Genomic DNA, 18,499 nt, shown 5'->3' with positions numbered 1-18,499 from the left:
CTGAAATACCTTCAACGGCTCCCCATTACAGAAGCTCTTCCCTAACCTGGGTTCCTGAGACATCACTCCATTATATTATCTATCTTTTAAAAGGCTTTCCTGTGCTCCTGAAAAAATCCTTTAACATTCTCTCCACAGGTTGAAATCCTATGCAGATTAAATGCCTTCTTTTTCATGGATACTATTGAAAGAGCTCAATCACAAATGAGCTCCTTCCTAGACCTATATTATGTAACCTCTTTTAGCATTTGTTACATAGTACCTTGTTTTTTAACATTGATATACATGCTTCAATACAATGAATACACTACAACTTCCTTAAATATAAGAGACACACTTGGACAAAAACAGAAGTGATTATCAGCAAAATAATTTTCCCCCTCACATTATTTCCATTGGTTTTCTAGAACAAGGGTAAATTATAAACTACTTAAAGGCTGATACTTACCAGAAATCTCACCTGAAGTAGAGGCTTGTGGCCAAACACAGAAATTCTCCTGAGACTAGGAATACTAATGTGTAACCTATCACCATAGGTTGCATAGAAGGCAGAAGCTAATAAGTTGTAACTTGTTCATTACCTGTTCTAAGACTTGAGAGTATAAATTCCCTCTCCCTAAGAAAGGGGAACCTTCTGGCATTGTTAGTGGGAATGCAAACTGGTGCAGACACTCTGGAAAAGTGTGGAGGTTCCTCAAAAAATTAAAGATTGAATTACCCTAAGACAGAGCAATAGCACTACTAGGAATTTATCCAAAGGATATAGGAGTGGCTGACACAGAGGCACGTGCACCCCCAATATTTATAGCAGTGCTATCAACAATAGCCAAATTATGGAAAGAGCCCAAAGGTCCATCAACTGATGAATGGATAAAGAAGATGTAGTTTATATATACAATGGAATACTACTCAGCAATGAGAAAGAATGAAATCTTGTCATTTGCAACAACGTGGATGGAACCGGAGTATATTATCCTAAGTGAAATAAGTCAGAGAAAGACAGATACCATTATGTTTTCACTCATATGTGGAAGTTGAGAAACTTCACAGAAGACTACGGGGGAAGGGAAAGATAAAGGGTGGAAGGGAGTGGGGAGGTGTGGGGGGAGAATGGATGACGGGCACTGAGGAGGGCACTTGTTGGGATGTTTTATGTAAGTGATGAATCACCGAAATCTACTCCTGAAGCCAAGAGCACACCGTATACACTGTATGCTAGCTAACTTGACAAAAAATAGAGTAAAATAATAAATAAAATAAAATAAAATAAAATAAAATAAAATAAAATAAAATAAAATAAAATAAAATAAATTCCCTAAATCTTATTTTGGGACTAGCAATTTTTTGTTGATTTTTTCCTGAAAGTCAAATTTGAAAATTTGAAGGGAGAAAAAAATAGAGGCAACTGTATCCTCCATTTTAATTGTGCAAACCCAGTAAACCAAAACAAACAAAACCTTAAAAACCCCAACAGTTATTGCTGTAGATCATACGTCATTTCACATACAAGAGAGAACATGTATGCCTCTCAGATATAAGGAGCTTTTTAAACTTTTAATTTCGAAATAATTAGATGTTCAAGGAAACTGAAAAAAAAAAAAAAAAAAAAGCAGTACAGAAAGGTCCCATGTACCTCCATCCAGCTCACTCGAAGGGTCACATTTACACAACTTTAATACAATATACCCCAACCAGGAAACTGCCGCTGGTAAAACCCACAGACCTTGTTCAGATTTCATCAGGTTTCATAGGCACTTGTGTATGTGTATGGACATGTATAGTTCCAAGCAATTTTATCACATATATAGATTCATACAGCCACCCTCAATATGTGGTATTTTTAAATATTCACTTTCATGCAAATCAGATTTTTATCAAATTGATAACAGGCTTAAAAATAAAAGATAAACTTTTTTTTTTGGTCTCAGAAAACAGAAATGTGGATACATTATACAACATAGAAATTGAGCATGTACAATGAGTACAAACAAAGTAGAACTGTATTTTGGCTGAAAATAAACTAGAAAATACATTCAAGTCAAAATGTCAAATTTTTAAGTTGTATGCTTTCAGTTCACTAAAAAACAATATATCTGGGCTATGATGTCCAAGTAAAACAAAGTATTCAGTATTATTTCTTGGATTCTGTTGAAGATTTGGTATAAGAAACAATCATATGGAGACTATCTGGGCAATTTTTATACAGCCATTATTGAAGATGCTGTCTCCAATGACAGCCAATATCCTCTGCATATTTTAAGAGGGATGTGTACAGATTCATCTAGGGAGCTGATATCCCAGTGATAAATCTCTTCTAGCATTTGTCTCAACAGTTTTGTTTTTTTTTTTACCAAAGAACTAGACTATTTCTCCTTAGCATAAAATAAAAATTACTTAGCATAACAACTTTTTTTTTTCACCCTGGCTGCCAAGCTCAAATTAAATTAGTGCTTATTATGGTAAGTATATTATCCCTGATTCTTAAATGATTTATCTTTGCCTCTCTTTAAATGGCTTCTGGTCCTTGTATCTTTATTTTAGATATCTTATGTATATTAGTATATGTATTACATTATGTCACAGCACACTTTTAGAAATAATAATGTATGGACTGAATGTTTGTGTCCCTCCAAAATTCACATCCCTGATGTGATGGTAGTAGGAAATAATTAGGTTATAGAGGTAGAACTCTCATAATGGGATTTGTGCCTTTATAACAGACAGGAGAGCTTGCTTCCTCTCTTGCTTCTCTCTCTGCCATGTATGCATACAGTTTGCTATGGGCAAAAACTACTGGCTTCTTGATCTTGGATTCCTCAGCTTCCAGAACTGTGAGAAACAAATGTTTGTTGGTTAAGCCACCCAGTCTATGATATTTTGTTATAGTGGCCCAAACTAAGACAAAGGATCATGCATATATGCTACATATTTCCTTTGCACAGCAGCTCAAAATTTATATTATACATCTAAATATAAACCTAACTTAATTCACACAAGTCCACTTTACCAATGAGGATATTAAAATTCAGGAAGATTAAATGACAACTTAGTAAATGGCAGAATTGGAAATCTTAACATCTGCAATATTTGCCTTCCAGGGGCATAGTAAAATCTCACTTATTTATAATTACTTTTATTTTAAAATGAACTATATTTTATATAAGCAATGCACTATTTGCTTAATTTCTAAAAATGGCTCCAATTACAACTCCTATCATATATTTCTTTTTATTCTGACCAAAACCCACATAAATTTAGTGTGTACTTTTAACTGTCAACAAGTTGTGTTCCTTTGTGCATTTTATTTTCTCTATCATATTAGAGACAGACATCTTTAATGGCGTGAAAATTTTCAGTTTATAATCGTGTTACAAAACATTTTTTTCCAATATATTCAGCATATCTGTGTAATAAAGTATTTTCATGTGATAATAGCCATAATTACTATCTCTAAAAATTGCAGTTGCATGTAGTTTTTTATTCTCCTATACATAATACACTTTGGTGATAAACCCATTCTTATACAACAGATTAACTGATAAAAGAATCTGGTTTTTACTTATTGGATAATAATTCTATTTTATTCTAAAACTGACTACTGACACAAAGCAGGGTAAATATATGAACCTGCAAAACTCTCTAATACATGATTAAATACTTAACCTAATTTATACCACTGAAATAAGCATTTATTTTAAATGCCAGACATAAATTTGCAAATACACTTTGCTTACTTAGGCAATTTCAAAGCGTGTCTATATTATAACACATACTTATCTAACCAACTTACATTACAAAATACTATAGAATTAATGCAAATTATATTTTAGCATTTGCAATCAGAATGATGAATTCTTTTTTTACATAAAAATAGTGTAGCAAAGTTATAATCATTAATATATAAATAGGTCCAGGCATATATTTGGTATCCTTTCCATTTATACTTGAAGTCAATGAAATAAACAATATTTATTTCACTTCATAAATACTGGCTATGGCAAGCCTGATCATCATCTCATTTTGAATATTTATTTATTCTTCAGTGAGCACAAATCCAATTTTCTTCATATCATGTAAGATGGCATATTATATGTTTCTTAAGTGTGTACCTTTCCAATAATAGTATCAATTATATAACAATCATTAATTTTCTATAAAGATGCACATTTAATTTTAATATGTATTAACTTGAATTGTACATTATTCTTTCTCTGGTATATAGAAAGGCACAAATATTTGTCTAATCATTTTCTTCCAGCTTCTACTAAATAACCTTGGACAAATACAGCTAATATCAATTATTTCCTGACCTCAAGCAGTAACATCTTCAAACAGAGAAAACTCAGTCTCCAATCACCAATTTATCCTTACAAATTATAAATACAGTGTGGAAATTTAAAAAGCAGCTCTTCACTACCATAAGGCTATTTAACTATATCAACAATTTAAAATGTGTACAGCTATATAAACAAAACTAGTCATTGAAAGAAGGGAATACTACAGAGATAGACAAATGAGAAAAAAAAGAACTCATTCTTTTTAATATCTCCTTTGAGAGAAATGTAAATGAAATAGGCTGAAGGCATGCAATTCTGAAATGTAATGCTACTTCTCTTTATTTAAAATCACATTACCCAACATATCCCATCACAATTTTGCTAATTCCTTTCTAAATTGAAATACAAATTTTCCCTAATATTTTTTTTTAATTTTTTTTAATGTTTATTTATTTTTGAGACAGAGAGAGACAGAGCATGAACGGGGGAGGGTCAGAGAGAGGGAGACACAGAATCTGAAACAGGCTCCAGGCTCTGAGCTGTCAGCACAGAGCCCGACGTGGGGCTTGGACTCATGGACTGCGAGATCATGACCCGAGCCGAAGTCGGCCGCTTAACCGACTGAGCCACCCAGGCGCCCCCCTAATCTTTGATTTAAAGCATCTCAAATGTCTCATAAAAAGGGTTTTTTGGCAAAGTTCAAGGCAAGACAGCTTTAAAATGTTGCTTATATCAGAAGTCTGTTTGGATACTTGGAAAGAAAAATCCATAACTGAAGTATCTTTGGAGGCTCTTTGGAAGATCAGAAAAAAGACCAGGCATCTTAAATGAAAAATCTTATCCAGTGATTCTTTCATCTCTATATGCAAGAGAAAGACTGGGATTCAAAAAGTTGATCAGCAACAAAGCCTCACTCCGTCCTATTTAGCAGTTCTGTCAGCCTGCTACCTATGTTATGTAAGAGTTTCCTTCCATTCGGAAGAGTTCCTAAAATGTCAAAGCCAGTAAAACTGAAATCTGACCTACTTTTTTCAAAAGATTTCCATGGATTTTATGGCAAGTGTAATTCCTTTTACAGTTGGAGTTCTCCTCCTTTCAAATAAACTATGTTAACTGAAATATCCTAGCAACTGCATTACCTTTTAAGGGTTAAAATAAAAATCCATAAAATATACACAAATTTTCTCAAATTTTTATCTCTTATAGTGAATTCCTTCTGGTGCTTTTTGCATATATTGGCTTTATTATCTGTTGTAAGCCTAGTAACATTCTGAATGAACCTGCATTAAAATATTATCCACTTAGGAGTGCCTGGGTGGCTCAGTCATCTCATGTTTTGTGGGTTTGAGCCCCATGTCAGGCTCTGTGCTGACAGCTCACAGCCTGAATCAGAGCCTGGAACCTGCTTCAGATTCTGTGTCTCCCTCTCTCTCTCTGCTCCTCTCCCACTTGAGCTCCCACTCTGTCTCTCTCAAAAATAAACATTAAAAAAATTTTTTAATAAAAAAATTAGCCACTTGGAGTGCATTTATAAAATGTAAGTAAACTGCTTAGTCTGACAGGTAAGTTTGATAAAACACCAATGTGAATTTTAAAACATGTATTATTTATAAGAAAAAGATTCCCTGTATTTATAAAGCTGTCATGTGTAGTTTTCTATTTTCTTTTTAAGAATGAAGCATTATATTCTTTTTTTTTTTTTTTTTTTTTAATTTATTTTTGAGAAAGACAGTGTGAGCAGGGGAGGGGCAAAGAGAAAGGGAGACACAAAATCCAAAGCAGGCTCCAGGCTCTGAGTGGTCAGCATAGAGCCTGACGTGGGGATCAAACCCATGAGCCATGAGATCGTGACCTGAGCGGAGGACAGATGCTTAGACGACTGAGCCACCCAGGTACCTCAATAATGAAGCATTACATTCTTGACAGGGAAGAAGGTTAATTAATTAAAAGAGAAGTTACTACTTTTTAAAAAAGAAATCTAATTCCTGGGTTCTTTCAAACTCCTAATTGTCAAAATATATAATGAGAAATGCATTTCAAATAAATTCACAAATCAAGCACACAGCATTATATTTACAGACTAAAATATCATTTTCGTAATTCAAATAAAAGTGCTGTACTTTTCTTACAATTATTCTGACAAAATCACTGAGATGTTCACAGAGATTTAATTTCAAATAAAAGGATAATAAAGCATACAGGCTTATAGAAATTATATGCATAAAATAGCATGGCACAATGAATACATTTTATCAGACAATTTACAGTAATAAATCACTCTTTATATTTATACATTTTTAAGACTATTAACTTCACTTTCCTTAAACAAGGTTTACAAGTATAAAAAACAGCCTATATTTGCTATGCTTAATTTTCCATTTAACTATAATTTACATTGAATTAAATGAAAATGAAGTGGTTATAAATATTTATAAGTAAATGAAACAAAAAAAATTAACTTCATAGCCTAAAGCACACCCACAGACTTTATACCTCATAAGAACAGAGCAAATGGACTTTACTTTCATCAGAATGATAATCTTATTAACTACACATTTACTACCCTAACTTCATGGTTCTTTAGAGTACACAGGAAATAAAATTACTGTGTGCCCATAAAAATAATAGCAGTATGAGATAAGAGATCACTATGAGTGTTTCTTCTATTGTGCCAAAACTAAGGGAAACTCCAGGACAAAAGTACTTAAAATAGAGAATTCCTATATTTGAATAATGCATAATTTAAGAATAACTAAACAGAGCAAGGGTTAAAGAATACTTGTGGCAGCCCTAAATTCTAGTAATATAACACAGAAGCATAAGAATAAACATAGTAATGATCAATGGTCACCAAACACATGCCATCAATCTTTGACTATTACTCTGTAGAGATCTTTTTAACTTTTATTCTTAACATTAATGATATAAAATATATCTAAATGGTTCTCTCAATACTCAAAGCTAATACTGTAAGCTATGATGTTTAATAAAAATCCTAAATATAAAAAGGCAAAGTTACAAACATAAAGCACTAGAATTTTATAAATAAAGCTAATACCCTAGGATAAAAGACACTGGAAGGAAGGAACAGATAGATAAATTTATAATCAGTATTGGGGACTGGAAACTGTAAGTTAAAATTCATATTAAGACATCCACATCCTCACACATAATATATTATGTTCCAGAAAAAGTAAGGAAAGGAGAATAAGTTAGGCTAGCCTTACCACCAATGCTACAAAGAAATTAAAACTGAAAGTTACAGTTTCAGTCTTTTTTCTACTTTCTTTTATCATAAATAAATATGTTTATGACCTTATTTTCTATCTGGCTTACATGTCCAAGTCACTTTGTGAGGCATCGCCTATGATGAAAGGGTTATGTCTTTTGTGCATGAAATCACTGGGGAAAATAAACAGTAAAAGTTATCTTAGTTATATAAATAGAACTAAATTCCTAGGAGACTTTAAAGGTAAATGTTAAAATATGTGTTTCTGGCTCAGAAAATATAAATCTAAGGAAAATCCAGGATAAGGCAAATTTAACTGAATATACTCAAGATTTTTCTGTATTCTGTTTACATATTTGTGGAGAGGAGAAGTAGAAAATGTAAAATTTTTGCAATATATCCAAACCCAAGTTCTTGCTTTGTCTTTACCTGGCACAGTAGTGTATTACAGAAAGCGGTGAGGATGATAATGACATTATGACAAATAGGAATGGAGTCAATGCAGATGCAGTAGGCCAGTCTAGCTTTTGAGAAGACAATGGTTTTTATTAATGGTTTTATTGAATTACAAGTAATTAAAAATTTATTTGGACAGACTTAAATACTTTAAAAAACTGTGTTCATAAGCATTCTCATTCAGAGATATAACTGCAATAAAACCTAACTGAAAAGACAATATACATTTGTTCTAAAACGCTTCAAAAACCCCAATTTCTCAGAAATTGACTTACTTTCCTCTGAAAGTATTATTTGTGATAGCAGAGAAAAAGAATTCACTTCCTTAACTTCTTAGTTAAGAATCCTATGGCTCAAATTTCCACTGGTTCTGCTAAGCAAGCAGAGCTAAATCATCTGGCTCATGTTAGTGTCTTAGCCTAGAAAAGACAGTGCTAACACTAAAAGTGGAATCAGTCTGAAAACCATAATTCTTAAACAAAAGTTTTTAAGTGTATCATTGATATTTCAACACTTACGGCTATCGTAACATATGTTTCCTAGAGCCCTGCCCGTTTGAAGTAGCACTTCCTGGTCTTTGCTATTTAGCAGCTGCACCAGTGGTGAAATCAATCCAGCATCCACACATGGAATACGCATAAATTCTGAAAATAAGAGACATATGTAATTAAAAATTTAAAAATTCACAATTTACATAAATCACGTCCCTTAATAAATACCTACGATTAAAATGTTTAAGATGGCTTACCATTTGAAGAGTACATTGTGTTCAAAAGCACCATTATAACCCTACTAAATACTTCATAGAATAAGTACACAAAATGAGTGGGCTCTTATTTTTATTGACAGTCTCTGCCACAACCAAAAAGACTTTTAATTAACTTTCATTATACCTAATTGATCACTATCTTCTTATAATTACAAATGTGCTTGGGAAGCAATGTGTGATGATGGAAACATTGGCAATGCTCCTTCCATGAACCCGATAATTAACGTACTACAGTTATAAACTAAGTTATCAAATTGTGCGAATTTTCACTATATGGTCTCTAAAAAAGACAAAATATGATTTTTTTCAAAGGTTCAAGTGTCTCATTAAAAATAATAGTTCCTTTTCAATTGCTAAGATCTAGTGGAATCATCTATTCCTTATCTTCATTCCTACTCTTTATTTGTATGGATCATTAATATCTGCTGTTATGCACACACATTCATAGGTCTTAAGTACCAAATGCTAAGTTTTCTTATGCTTCCAACTCATTTTTCATTAGCTCTATAGTAAACCATTCTCAAATTTATTGTCTCCCAATAACAGCATCACAGTCATGATGATTAGACATAAGTTTTATGGTGTCTCATGATAGACTACTACATAATTAAAGGATAATAATGACATCTAATTAATAAAAGTTCTCCAAATAGTATTGAGAACCATTATTTTGGACATCATGATTTGCTGTAAGGATGTACTGGTCAATGAAGTTAGTCAACATACATCTAATTCCTCTACCTATAACCCATCCTACTACATAAATAAATCACTATCTTTTCAGTATTACTTTCAAGGGGGCCCACTCCTTAGCTTGCTCCACAAACACCATCATAAGCAACCCTCCTTCTCTTTCTCTTCATTTTCAAATTCCTAGAGCACATCATATAGGGCTGTTATGTGAGCTGTTACCTCTGACACAACTTTTCCTGCTAAGATAGCTATGAGTCACAGAGGTATTCCTCTCTACTTAAACAAAGTATTGCATTTCTATTATATCTCTTACTTACTACTGTATTATTGAAAGCTCTCTGTAATTTGAACTTCCAAGATTAAGAAGATTTGTTACTTCTAAAGCTAACTTTTAAATTTACTGTTAATTTTTTTTTTTTTAACTCCCTAACAGTTTTCCCTATTGGGAAAACAAATCATGCTATATGTACTTCCAAGAATTCAATGACCATCTTCTATGGAAGATGACACATCAGTCTACTTGTCTACCTCTTAAGTTAATGGTCACACTTCAGGATCTTTATATATTTCAAATCTTAAAATAGCACGTCACCAACTCAAATTAATCAAATTAAATACACATATTCATTATCTCTTCTACCTTTTCCTATAACTAGTTTCCAACAGTGAGATCATTTTAATAACTACTAAAATAAGAAATTTAGGAACAGTCTGATTTGCACTCTTATGTCATAAATGGAATCTGTTGTTAGATTGTACTGGTTTGTTTGTTGCTATGCTTCACACAATGGCAACATTTATGAGCTACTATTTTTGCTTTGATACCCTAATTGTCTATATGATACCAACATATCTTTCAAAATTCTGATGGTACAATCAACAGCTTCAGTTATTCTTGAAATGATAGAGAATAAGTAATTACAGGAAAATTGCAGATTCAAATAAAACTAAAGCTGTTCTGAACATTTTTTTTTTTTTAAATAGAAAAGCATATAAAGAACACCTTAAACACTCACCATGTTATAGGTCAATTAGGTTTCAATTTTTTTAAAAAGCACATTAAAGGGGCGCCTGGGTGGCTCAGTCGGTTGGGTGTCCGACTTTGGCTCAGGTCACGATCTCACAGTTTGTGAGTTCGAGCCCCGCGTCAGGCTCTGTGCTGACACCTTGGAGCCTGGAGCCTGCTTCAGATTCTGTGTCTCCTTCTCTCTCTCTGCCCCTCCCCAACTTGTGCTCTGTCTCTCTATGTCTCTCAAAAAATAAATAAATGTAAAAAAAAAATTTTTAAAGCACATTAAAAATAAAATAAAACTAGTACATTCCTTAGCTTTCAATATAAAGGCAATACTGCCAGTCCCTGAAAAGAGTAAATTCCCTTCTAAAACCTGCTTTTCAGCCAATTTGTTTTTTAACTGAGGAGTGCAGCCCTCCTTAGCTAGTTTTAAAGACATGAAGTTACATACTTTAGAAGGATATGTGTAAAAATACCAGGAATCAATAAGGAATATGTTTAAGATCTTATATAATTAATATATATAATTATGTTATATATAATATATAATATAGTAGTATAATACATAATATAGTGTTATATATGAAATATAGTATATAATAGTTATATATATAGTTACATATAATATGCATATATATGCGCATTATATATTATATATATAATATTATATATATATATAATGTAGTTACATACTTTAGATGGATATATGTAAAAATACCAGGAATTAATAAGGAATATGTGTAAGGTATTATATAATTAATATATATGTTATTATATAATATATAATATAGTATAATATATAATATAGTGTTATATATGAAAAATAGTATATAATAGTTATATATATATTGCATTATATAATGCAGTTACATACTTTAGATGGATATATGTAAAAATATACCAGGACTTAATAAGGAATGTGTTTAAAATATTATATATATAACATAATTAAGATATTATATATGTAACATAATTATATGTTATGTATAATATTATATATATAATTGAATGAATGGCTGTGACAGTCATCCCTGTTCAAAGGGGTTCCCACTAGACACATCCCTAGTTCACACTGCTTGTGCCTGTTACCTGATCATAGCTGGATGGACTCTGACTCCAGTCCAGACTATATACAAGCTGGCCTATCAGATATTCTAGTTCAAAAAATCTTCTAAATGGGGCACCTGGGTGGCTCAGGTGGTATAGCACCCGACTCTTGATCTCAGGGTCGTGAGTTCAAGTCCCATATTGGATATGGAGCCCACTTAAGAAAAAAACATCTACTAAACAGGATAATAGTGATGAATTAAAAAAAAAAAAAAAAAAAGAAGAAGAAAAATCAGATCCTCTCTTGACAATTTTTACTCCAGGGGAGTGAGGGAAGGACTATCAGGGGAAAGCTGAAACTAAGATACATTCAGAATGACAGTGAGTGGAAAAACCAAAGTCTGTGGAAGCCATTATGTAATAAAAGGCAGAAACCATTGGGGTGCCTGGGTGGCTCAGTCAGTGAAGTGTCTGACTTCAGCTCAGGTCATGATCTCAGGATCTGTGGGTTCAGGTCCCACATCTGGGTCTTTGCTGACAGCTCAGAGCCTGGAGCCACTTCAGATTCTGCGTCTCCCTCTCTCTCTGCTCCTCCCTTGGTTGCTCTCTCTCTCTCTCTCTCTCTCTCTCTCTCTCTCGAAAATTATAAACATTTAAAAAATTAAAAAAAAAAAGAAACCATTAAGTATTTGTACGCATATATGTGTGTCTATGCAAGATAAAATTCATTTTGCTTTTTGCATAATGTGTGGACTTCAATGCAGAAATTCAATATAGAGCTTTAAGGAATAGGCATTGTTCTATCTCAATACCAACCCAAATTTATTAACATAAAGTTGATTTCTTAAGAGTAGTTTTTTCCTTTGTAGCAAAACACTCAAATGCTTGATAGAATATCTCTATTTCTTTCTAAATCCAGTCTTCCTTTCTTTTTTGCTTTTACTTTCCCAAACCTACTTGAATTACATATCATTTAGCATCATCACAAAGTACAGTACTGTGATAAAACTATAAAATAAAAAATTTCTTTTTATAAAACCTGCTTTTTACATATCTATTTATCAAATATTAAAAGCCACTTTCAGCTGCCAGACAGAACCAAATCTATTTTATTAAAACTAAACTCTTTAAGCCAAATAAAAACAGAGTGCTAGAGTCTGCCTTAATGTTTGTTACACTAGACAATAAGTATATTCAGTTTGAATTTTCTCTAAAAACCTCATAGCAATTATTAACTCTTAGCTTTTTACAGTTTTCTTCAGAAGGACAAGGAAAACTATGAGGAATAAATATATAAAAAGCTGTGACTTTTATATGCAGGTTGTTGTCACATTTTTCATTTATACTTTGTATTGCCTTTTGTTAAAAAATTGCTACTAATTCTTACAAAATGACAGAGGTTAAACTTCCAAAACTACAATATCAAGAATACTTAAAGCTACCTGACAACCTGGTGCGTTATTTTTGGTGGTGGGTATTAATTTTATCCAACAACTTTTCTAGAGCATACATATATTTAATACTAAAATAGACATATACTTGTTATAGAGTAGAGGGCAAAATTAAAACAAATTTACAAGAGAAAACACGAGACTTCCATGTTTCTGGCAGTGCCCTCTCTAGTCCATCCTAGGCGTACACTTTTATTCTTTTGTGGTTGGGAGCATTCAAGTGGAAAAGTTTGATAATGACTTTTATAATCTGATAAAGTACAGATGGGGGAAAAAGCATAATGTTGATCCAAACTACTGATTCCTTATTACGTTAGACTGCGATTTAGTTCTCAAGCTATAGAGGTATGAGAATCACTGGGGGACTTGTTAAACCAAATGGGTGGATCCTAGAGTCCCTGTTTCAATAGGTCTGAAGGAGAGGATCAAAGAATCTGCATCCTAATAAGTTCCTGGTGATTCTGATGCTGATGGTCCAAGACAGGGAAGGAGTGTTTTAGAGGACTAAAAGAACAGAAGCCAAGTGGTTGACCTTTTGTCTGTTTTTTTATACCCTTTAACTTCAGTTATCAGCTTAATCTTTCAGGTCATACACTGCTATCCCTGCATTAAAATCACTAGTACCTCTTCCACTGCTATCATAATATCTCATTTACTGAAGAGAAGTAAAGAAGAATAAAACAAGGTGAAGCATAAATTCCAAAGACTATCACATATAGTTTTAAAATTTTTTTATTTTAAAGAGAGAGCACATACATGTGGGGGAGAGGGGCAGAGGGAGAGAGAAAATCTTAAGCAGGCTCCATGGTCAGCACAGAGCCCAATGTGAAGCTTAATCCCATGACCCTGGGATCATAACCTGAGCTGAAATCCAGAGTTGGATGTTTAACCGACTGAGCTACCACGGTGCCCCACATAAGTGTCTGAATCTCAGCTTTACTACCTACTAGCTGTGTAAAGATAGGCAAGATATTTAGCCTGTTATGTCATGTGCAAAGTCCTATCTCATATGGGGTTGTTATTAGAATTTGAAATAATGTACATAACTCCTGGCACAATGTAGGCATATTAATGGCACCTAGTCTTAGGAAATTATTATTATATCTTGACAATACAATTCTGAAAAGGAGGAAACATTCATAGACACCTCCTATCTTGCTTATTTTTTTTTTGCCTCAAATCAGTCTTAAGTGTATCGCATAGGGGAATATTTTATTTAAAGGTATCAAAATCCTTTACTGTAATTTATGATCATGGCTATGCTCCCACATTAAACTTGCACATGAAACTTCTTGCTAATCCTCTCGAATTTCAACATTAGTATGCTAATTTTTGGGAGATTTTGTATGCACAAATTTAAACATAATTATATTTTAAGGTTAATCTGAATCTATGAAGTATATGCTAATATTTCTCCTCTGTAGTTACATAAAATGCACAGCAGAGTGGAGATGAAAAAATCACCTTCCAATCTCTTTTTAACTCTGGTTCACAAAATCTTGTTTTCACCACCAAGTTTCTAAAAAGAAGAAATATAAGCCCGATTAATGTACTCTGTGGGTCATGTTGCATTTCTGAAGATATTATTTATTTTTAAAAAAGATTCTAACTTACTTTCTCAGCCAGTCACTTACAAAAACAATGTGGTGATTAAGCAAAAAATAACTATTTAAATGTATCCCACTTATTTTAACCAGTAGAGGTAAGTGATATGCCCTTAACAAGCCTCTGATTAAAAGTATAAATGCTAAAGGGGCGCCTGGGTGGCGCAGTCGGTTAAGCGTCCGACTTCAGCCAGGTCACGATCTCGCGGTCCGTGAGTTCGAGCCCCGCATCGGGCTCTGGGCTGATGGCTCAGAGCCTGGAGCCTGTTTCCAATTCTGTGTCTCCCTCTCTCTCTGCCCCTCCCCCGTTCATGCTCTGTCTCTCTCTGTCCCAAAAATAAATAAACGTTGAAAAAAAAAAAAATTTAAAAAAAAAAAAAAGTATAAATGCTACAAATTCTATTATGTCTTTAGAACATAGCTGTCATCTACTAAAGTATTACTAGAAGCAACCTATAGCAGCAGAGTTATCATGAAACTGTGACAAAATATTATAATGACTGATATTAAGTAAGATCACAGAGGAATGGCAATCCACAAAAATTTACTATCCAAAATTTCTGAATCTATGCTAAAATTAGTATGGAAACTCATTCTTAAGAGAAAAGGCTTTTGTGGATGGAGCTGGAGTGTATTATGCTAAGTGAAGTAAGCCAGAAAAAGGTAAGTACCATGTGATTTCACACATATGTGAAATTTAAGAAACAGAAGAGATGAACACATAAAGGGGCAGGGGGAGGGAACGAGAGCGGGAAACAAACCAAGAGACTCTTAAAGATAGAAAACAAACTGAGGGTTGATGGAGGAAGGTGGGTGTGGGATGGGCTAGATGGGTGATGGGTATTAAGGAGGGGACTTGTTATGATGAGCACTGGATGTTGTAAGTGATGAATCACTGAATTCTACTCTGGAAACCAATATGCACTATACGTCAACTAACTAGAATTTAAATAAAGATTTGAGAAGAAAAAAAGAGAAAAGGCTTTGAGAAAATAACTGATTTCTGGAAATCTATACTGTAATTCTCATTAAGTTAAAAATAAACCATGTGATCTTAAGAATCAAGCTGTATTGGGGTGGCTAGGTGGCTCAGCTGATCAAGCATCTGACTTCAGCTCAGGTCATGATCTCACAGCTCGTGAGTTCGAGCCCCATGTCAGGGTCTGTGCTGAAAGCTCAGACCCTGGAGCCTGCTTCAGATTCTGTGTCTCCATCTCTCTCTGTCCCTCCCCCTCTCACACTGTCTCAAAAATAAACATAAAAAAAATTTTTTTTTCAGTTAAAAAAGAAATCAAGCTGTATTCCATCTAAGAAGATTCACATAGTGGTTGGTCTAGGTTAACAAACAACATCTGGAAGGGTTCCATTCTCAAACTAGATCTGCTTCTGGAGTTCTTTGATGCCCCAAGGCAATCTATTCAGAGCACTTCAAACCTGTTTGAAGTACACTAAATACTCCCAAACCACTAGGAATCTGAACATTTATGACCAGCTCAACTACAAAGCACAGCATAGTGATTATATATGTACAGTAGCTGAGACATGACATAAAACAATAGGTGGCCAGTTTTCAGCTAACGGCCAAAAAATGATTTACCAATACAGAACCTCATTGGAATTTGAAAGACATTTTGAGAACTCCTAAACAAATGAAAAAATTTCATGGCAATTTTTTTGGTAACACACATGAACAAGTTGTTTCACTGGGCCCCAAACAACACATACCAGTACTTTACATGCCACCTGCTCTACTGATTATGTAAATGAAGCCAGAATTTTTAAAACTTCTTAAAAGTATAATATATGCAAATTACTAAAATAAAAGGCCTAAAAATAATATCAAATTTTGAAAATCCAGGCACAGTAAAGACATGACATTAACTAAAGCCCTTATACTTAAAAACAGCTTTAAGAAGTCAGTGTTCTGAGGTGTCTGGGTGGCTCAGTCAGTTAAGCGTTTGACTTTGGCTCAGGTCATGATCTCATGGTTCGTGGGTTCAAGCCCTGCGTCAGGCTCTGTGCTGACTTCTAGGAGCCTGGAGCCTGCTTCGGATTCTGTGTCTCCCCCTTCTCTCTGCCCCTCCCCTGCTTGCACTCTGTCTCCCTCGTTCTCTCTCAGAAGTAAATAAACATTAAAAAAAATACATATTTATTTCTTTATTTATTTTTAATTTTTTTTAACGTTTATTTATTTTTGAGACAGAGAGAGACAGAGCATGAACGGGGGAGGGTCAGAGAGAGGGGGAGACACAGAATCTGAAACAGGCTCCAGGCTCTGAGCAGTCAGCACAGATCCCGACGCGGGGCTCGAACTGATGGACAGTGAGATCGTGACCTGAGCCGGAGTTGGACGCTTAACCGACTGAGCCACCCAGGGGCCTCTAAAAAAAAAATTTAAAAAGAAGTCATGTTTTTCTCAAACTGAATTAAAATCACGTGCAAATATTTCTGCTAAAATACAATTCTTCCAAAGAATCTCTCACTGGACATAAACCACATCTAATAGGATGGATTAGATATCATATAATCTAAGTCTTGCTGTCATTGTTGTTTTTTCATAGAATTCTTATGTGGAAACTTAAGAAATAGATGTGTCCTGGGGTGCCTGAGTGGCTCAATTGGTTGAGTGACCAGCTTCTGTTCAAGTCATGATCTCATGGTTCATGAGTTCCAGCCCTGCACTGGGCTCCCTGTTGTCAGCACAGAGTCCACTTCAGATCCTCTGTTCCCCTTTCTCTCATCCCCTTCCCTGCCTGCACTATAAAAAATAAACAAATACTAAAAAAGAAAGAAAGAAAGATGTCCTACATAGGTGAGTGCAGAAAACAGAACATACATTCCAACTGCACTGTTGCAGTTAAGAGCCAAGTGCCAATACTGGTAGGATAGGCTTAGACTATTTAATAAAAAAAAAAAAAAAAAAAAAAAAAAAAAAAGGAAGTTTATCTGGGTATAATACACACTAACATATAATACACTGAAAAAGGTAAGCTCTCCTGTGACAATTAAGATCAATGACTCAGGGGTGCCTGGGTGGCTCAGTCGGTTAAGCATCCGACTTCAGCTCAGGTCATGATCTCACAGTCCATGAGTTCGAGTCCTGCGTCCGGCTCTGTGCTGACAGCTCGGAGCCTAGAGCCTGCTTCAGATTCTGTGTTTCCCTCTCTCTGACCCTCCCCTGTTCATGCTCTGTCTCTGTCTCAAAAATAAATAAACATTAAAAAAAAAAAAAAAAAAAAAAAAAGATGAATGACTCAGTGGCAAGCTCAAGAATCCTATTACCAAAGTAATAAATGACACAGGTACTGCAGGGACTAGCAGTACTTCCCTTTAATTCTACCCTGAAGGAACAGAATAGTAAATGGGAAATGTATGAATAGAATGACTATAACTATAGTCATTTTAAACAATTATATGGGAAAAACAGTCAAAGAAAAGAGAAATAGAAAGAAATGGACAATGTCTAATCTACAAAATTAAAACATAAATTAATAAAACATACTGACAAGTGAGGTGTAAAACTGAAGATGTTCCCAGCAGAAAAGTTCTTGAGGAAAACCTCACCATTTTTGGCTACTTCTGCTATGATGTTAGCTACTTTGGCTGTGCAGGAAGACTGTGGAATCAAAAGACTTGCAAACAGCTGAAGTATTCCACTTCCTTGGATTTTTTCACTTGTTTCCATATCTGAAAGAGATACAAAGAGCTTTAAGGAAAATCTTCAACACTAATACTGACATTATCTACAATGAAGTCTTCCAAGAATTTTCACCGTCCATAATAGAAATTACTTCAGTATATGTTCAAGTGTATATATATTTATACAAAAGAAGTATACTTATAATTTTCAGTTCAAAAAGCTGCTTTTATTTTAAGTTTTTGTTTGCACAAAATACTTTATAATACAATGTTTTGTCTACCTAAAGTCATATTATAAAGGAATCCTTTCTGAATATACACC

At 33.9% G+C, this 18,499-nt stretch overlaps 1 protein-coding gene across 5 annotated transcripts in view; it reads right to left on the bottom strand.

Annotated features, from left to right (window-relative positions):
- Nucleotides 1–18,499, bottom strand: part of RAP1GDS1 (Rap1 GTPase-GDP dissociation stimulator 1) — a 173,066-nt gene that overhangs the window by 89,653 nt on the left and 64,914 nt on the right. For 3 of the 5 annotated variants that reach the window (XM_047090391.1, XM_047090390.1, XM_047090392.1), the window contains exons 3-4: nucleotides 18,103–18,225; nucleotides 8,481–8,606 (exon numbers count right to left, since the gene is read on the bottom strand). In XM_047090391.1, the coding sequence (XP_046946347.1) occupies nucleotides 8,481–8,606; nucleotides 18,103–18,225 (249 nt within the window). Of the gene's footprint in view, nucleotides 1–8,480; nucleotides 8,607–18,040; nucleotides 18,226–18,499 lie in introns of those variants that run through there. The other 2 variants (XM_047090394.1, XM_047090393.1) reach the window with 2 other exon arrangements.

This window comes from Lynx rufus, unplaced genomic scaffold (assembly GCF_022079265.1).
Source record: "Lynx rufus isolate CCGP_SWC_20201006 ecotype Redwood Valley unplaced genomic scaffold, mLynRuf1.p SCAF_3, whole genome shotgun sequence".
NCBI lineage: Eukaryota > Metazoa > Chordata > Mammalia > Carnivora > Felidae > Lynx > Lynx rufus.
This window is presented reverse-complemented; position numbering and strand designations above follow the sequence as displayed.